General features: G+C 46.2%; 1 protein-coding gene across 4 annotated transcripts in view; it reads left to right on the forward strand.

Annotated features, from left to right (window-relative positions):
• The window catches only part of Bcl9 (B cell CLL/lymphoma 9), an 89,273-nt gene extending 86,431 nt beyond the window's left edge, over positions 1-2,842 (forward strand). For 3 of the 4 annotated variants that reach the window (XM_004647828.2, XM_023708116.1, XM_023708114.1), the window contains exon 10: positions 470-2,842. In XM_004647828.2, the coding sequence (XP_004647885.1) occupies positions 470-1,587 (1,118 nt within the window). In that variant the 3' untranslated portion in view covers positions 1,588-2,842. The remainder of the gene's footprint in view (positions 1-469) is intronic. The other variant, XM_023708115.1, reaches the window with a different exon arrangement.
• The last annotated feature ends 1,881 nt before the right edge of the window (positions 2,843-4,723 follow it).

Raw genomic sequence — 4,723 nt, forward strand, 5'->3', positions numbered from 1 at the left:
TGTGCATTGCTAAGCTTGTTCTAAGTAGGTGCTTTAGACCACTGAGCCATCTCACCAGCCCCAGAACTTTTCATATAGAATTTCTCCCTTGCTATCTTCTAAACATTTATATTATAGGGGTTTTTTTTGGTTTTTTGGTTTCTTTGGTTTTTTTTTTTTTTTTTATTTTGGTACCAGGGATCAAACTCATGACCTTGTGTTTGCCAGGCAGGCGCTTATGCCACTGAGCTATCTCCCTGGCTCTGTGTCATAGTTTTAAGCCTCAGTCTCTTCCCTTTAGAGGTGTTGGTTTGTGTGCCACCAGGTGTGTTACAGTCTTACTGATGGTAAGGATTATATGTGTTATGTTTTCCCAGCATAGGACGTGAACATTAAGTGCTCAATAATTTTTTATTAAATTGCTTAAGTGTAGTTTTTGCTGAGTTGCTTTTGGTTGAGTTGATTCCTTTTAATATCTTTATTTTTCTAGGAATGGGCATTAATACACAGAATCCTCGAATTTCAGGTCCAAATCCTGTGGTTCCAATGCCAACCCTCAGCCCAATGGGAATGACCCAACCACTTTCTCACTCCAATCAGATGCCCTCTCCAAATGCCATGGGACCTAACATACCACCTCATGGAGTCCCAATGGGGCCTGGCTTGATGCCACACAATCCTATCATGGGGCATGGGTCCCAGGAGCCTCCAATGGTACCTCAAGGACGGATGGGTTTTCCCCAGGGCTTCCCACCAGTACAGTCTCCTCCGCAGCAGGTTCCGTTCCCTCACAATGGTCCCAGTGGAGGACAAGGCAACTTCCCCGGAGGGATGGGCTTCCCAGGAGAAGGCCCTCTTGGCCGTCCCAGCAACCTGCCCCAAAGTTCAGCAGATGCAGCACTTTGCAAGCCTGGAGGCCCAGGAGGTCCTGACTCCTTCACTGTCCTGGGGAACAGCATGCCTTCGGTGTTTACAGACCCAGATCTACAAGAGGTCATCCGACCTGGAGCCACCGGAATACCTGAGTTTGATCTCTCTCGCATTATTCCATCTGAGAAGCCTAGCCAGACACTGCAATATTTCCCTCGAGGAGAAGTTCCAGGCCGGAAACAACCCCAGGGTCCTGGACCTGGTTTTTCGCACATGCAGGGGATGATGAGCGATCAAGCCCCCAGAATGGGACTAGCGTTACCTGGTATGGGAGGGCCAGGACCAGTAGGAACTCCAGACATCCCTCTTGGTACAGCTCCATCCATTCCAGGCCATAACCCAATGAGACCACCAGCCTTTCTTCAGCAAGGCATGATAGGACCTCACCATCGGATGATGTCACCAGCACAATCTACAATGCCCGGCCAGCCCACCCTGATGAGCAATCCAGCTGCTGCCGTGAGCATGATTCCTGGCAAAGATAGGGGGCCTGCAGGGCTCTACACCCACCCTGGGCCTGTGGGCTCTCCAGGCATGATGATGTCCATGCAGGGCATAATGGGACCCCAACAGAACATCATGATCCCCCCACAGATGAGGCCTCGAGGCATGGCTACCGATGTGGGCATGGGTGGATTTAGCCAAGGGCCTGGCAACCCAGGAAACATGATGTTTTAAGCTGCTAAGATTGGATGTGCCGATCCTTGTCAAGATGAGATTCCAGGTCCTGAGAGCTGCTTTGAGGGAGCTCCAGGCGTACTTACTATTGGTCATGCAATAGGAGAGAACAGAGACCTGAGGGCTGCTTGGGGGAGGGGGGAACTTGAGAATGTATGGATTTACCTGAAAACAAATTATTCATTTAATCAACAGGTGTGTTTTTTTTAAGATTTATTTTTTAAAAATTATTTTTGTGAACTTGGGTATCCCATGATGGCACCAACTTTTGGAAATCTGTAGCTGTGCTTTGAGAATTGCCATCGGTCATGTGTTGCACCGTTCTCTGTATGTTTACGTCCTTTGGACTGACTTCTCCCAGGATTCTTTTCTGTTTTTGTTTTGATTTGGGTTTTTTTTTTGTGTGTACTGTACTATATTGTAAAAGGGATTTTAGCAGAGACTTTAGTCTTTGGGGCAAGAGGAGAACAGGAATGCTGGGCTGTTTACTTTAGGTGGAGAATCCATCTTCAGACCTTTGGACTATTTTCTTTCAACTCCAGTGTATAGAAAAACCAAACTACGACCTCAGAGCAGAGTATTAATGAAAAGCACAAAAAAGAAAAAAAAGAAAAAAAAAAAAAAAAGAACTAAGTTCAGCGAGGGGTGCGGGAGGGGGGAAATTTTTCTTTTTAAAAATAATGACGCTTAGGACATTTGTTTTTCATTTCAAGTGCTCTTCAGCACCGTCTCCCCGATATACAAACCCACCATCATGTTTTTCATTTTCCCCGCCCGCCCGATCTCCTTGGTTAAGTGTCCCCGTCCCTTGTGTTCCCCACTGATGACCCTCAGCTTCCTTCCTGTCCTCTGCCCTTTGGCAGCTGCAATACCTGTTATCCTTTTGGGAAAATAACCCACATGAAGCCTCCCCTCATGCCGAGTGTCCTCCTGCCTGGCAGGAAGGCTGCGTCCTGGGGATACCCTCTGCTCTTTGCCCCTTAGCCTTTCTCCTCCCCAGTGTGCTCTTTCCTGCCCACCTTTTTTCTGTTCTTTTATTAGAAAGTACCAAGTGAATTTTATTAATGTGGGAGTGGAACACATGCTAAAAGCTATCCAGGATTTTGTTTTTGTTTTTGTTTCACTTTTGTGGTTCCTTCCCTTCCCTCCTCCTCCCATGCGTAAAACGTTCTGTGTAACCTTCATTAAATTTGGTACAAAACCACTCGCCAGAGCTGTGGTGTCAGAAAAATAAAATATATTGTTTCTTACAAAATTTAACCGCCTTTTTTTGTTCCCTCGGATTCCTGTTTGCTTAGTATCGGGTTTGCTTAGTAGTTGCTGTGTGATCCAGAAAGAGAACCTTTGTATTGGAATTGATGGGTGGGATGACAGGGAGATGTCTGAAAGGGGCTGCTCAGATAAAGCCTGTTCCTTGCTGTGAAGAGTACTCGTGCGGGTTCCTCCTGCTGTGCCTTTCTCGGTCACGAAGCCCTGGTTATAAGCAGAAGAGCCTTTACCATGGCTGACCTTAACCTCTGGGGCAGTTAATGGTCTGTATTAGGAATTTTTGTGAGTTAATTTAAAGGTATAAAGTAATTTAGAAGGCCAAAGGTGTATTTTTAGTCATTTGAATAAGCTATGTGATGTGCCCTGCATCTGCCAAGGTAAAATGCTACAACAGTGGCAAGTCCTGGATTTCCAGTCAGTGGGTTTCTGTGGTCCACTCTGCGTCCCATCCTGCCTCCTACCACTCGTCACCTCTGCCAGCGCCACTTGGGTCTGCACCGCTCACTTCCTACCCTACGTGCCCTCAGCACATTACTGTAGCCTGCAAGGTACGTAGCAGAGGGACTCGCCGGTGTGTTTCTGTGCAGTTAATTTTGTCCTGCTGTGTGTATTTCTCTCGAGTTGTCAGTGATTGTAGTTCCCTGAGTGGGTGTCTGCGCCCATGTTTGCTCTTAGGTGAGAGAATTTAAAGCAAGCAGCAGCAGGTGCAGAGTCATCTGCAGGAAAACTTGTATAAATCAGGCTGTACAGGCTTGAGTTTTACCTGTAAATGTTGCCGTCTCCAGCAAATGTTTGTGAAAGCTGCTTTGTCTTCCCACCATCAGCAGCTGTCCTGTCTTCTCAGTAACACAAAAGCCACAGATAACAAAAGGAGAGATGAGCAGATGAGTACTACTCTGCCAGTCATGTGCGTTACCTTGCTGATTCTTGAGGGGCTCTAGGAAGTAGCAGTAAGCATCTCTGGGCTCCTAAGTTAAAGTCTTAGTTGGATCTGTTCTATTGGATGATAAAAATGTTGTAGAGGAATTACAGCACTGAAATGATTTTCCCCTCACAAATTTAACTGTCTTCCTAGGCTTCTGGTCTTGGTTGTATAGACAGAAGCTATGGAACAGCCAACCATGGGTAGCCCAAGAGGAAAGCCTGAAGGTTAGGTGAAAACACATTTGTCCCCTGGCCTGGCCTTCGAAGGCAGCTACGCTCTTCGCTGCACACCACAGTGCTGCAGTCACTAATGGTGTGTGTCCCCACTACTGTCCTCCTGGCAAGCAGTCAAGGCAGCAGAGCATCACAGTGGGTACCCACTTGGCTGGCAGAGAGGTAGGTACTGCCATAGCTGCTGGGGTGTGCGTCTCCCATAGCCCCCTGCTGGAGAAGTGACAGCTGTGCAGAGCAACTTTACATTGCAAACTGGTTGAATTTTTCTAAGTCCCTTCATAAATCTTCATTTACTTTATCAGTATATGCTGAAATCATGATCACTGGTAAGCCACATTTATCAGGAGTGTAGATAGAACAATTTTAAAATTAGGGTTATGAAATAGAATCATATTTTTAGAGACTAGCTACAATTGTATGGACAACTAATGATACAAGGCTTCTAAAAATCAGCAAAGAAGTGAAAAGATGTTTAAGATTCATGTAACCCTCCGAAAACTCAGCCAGTCCCCTCTGCCTCCCAATTTGGGATTTGAATGCTACTTTACTCCAGGTATTAAGCAGTGGGGTGTGGGTTCTAGCGTCACCCTCAAGGACTGAGAAAGTACTTTATGTGGGTGGGTGGCACGTTCCTTAAAACAGGATGAAGTAATGTGTTTCCATATATAATGAAAACAAATAACTGTAGCAGTCATATTAGGGGTAGCAA

The sequence above is a fragment of the Octodon degus genome, unplaced genomic scaffold, assembly GCF_000260255.1.
Source record: "Octodon degus isolate 3935 unplaced genomic scaffold, OctDeg1.0 scaffold00331, whole genome shotgun sequence".
NCBI lineage: Eukaryota > Metazoa > Chordata > Mammalia > Rodentia > Octodontidae > Octodon > Octodon degus.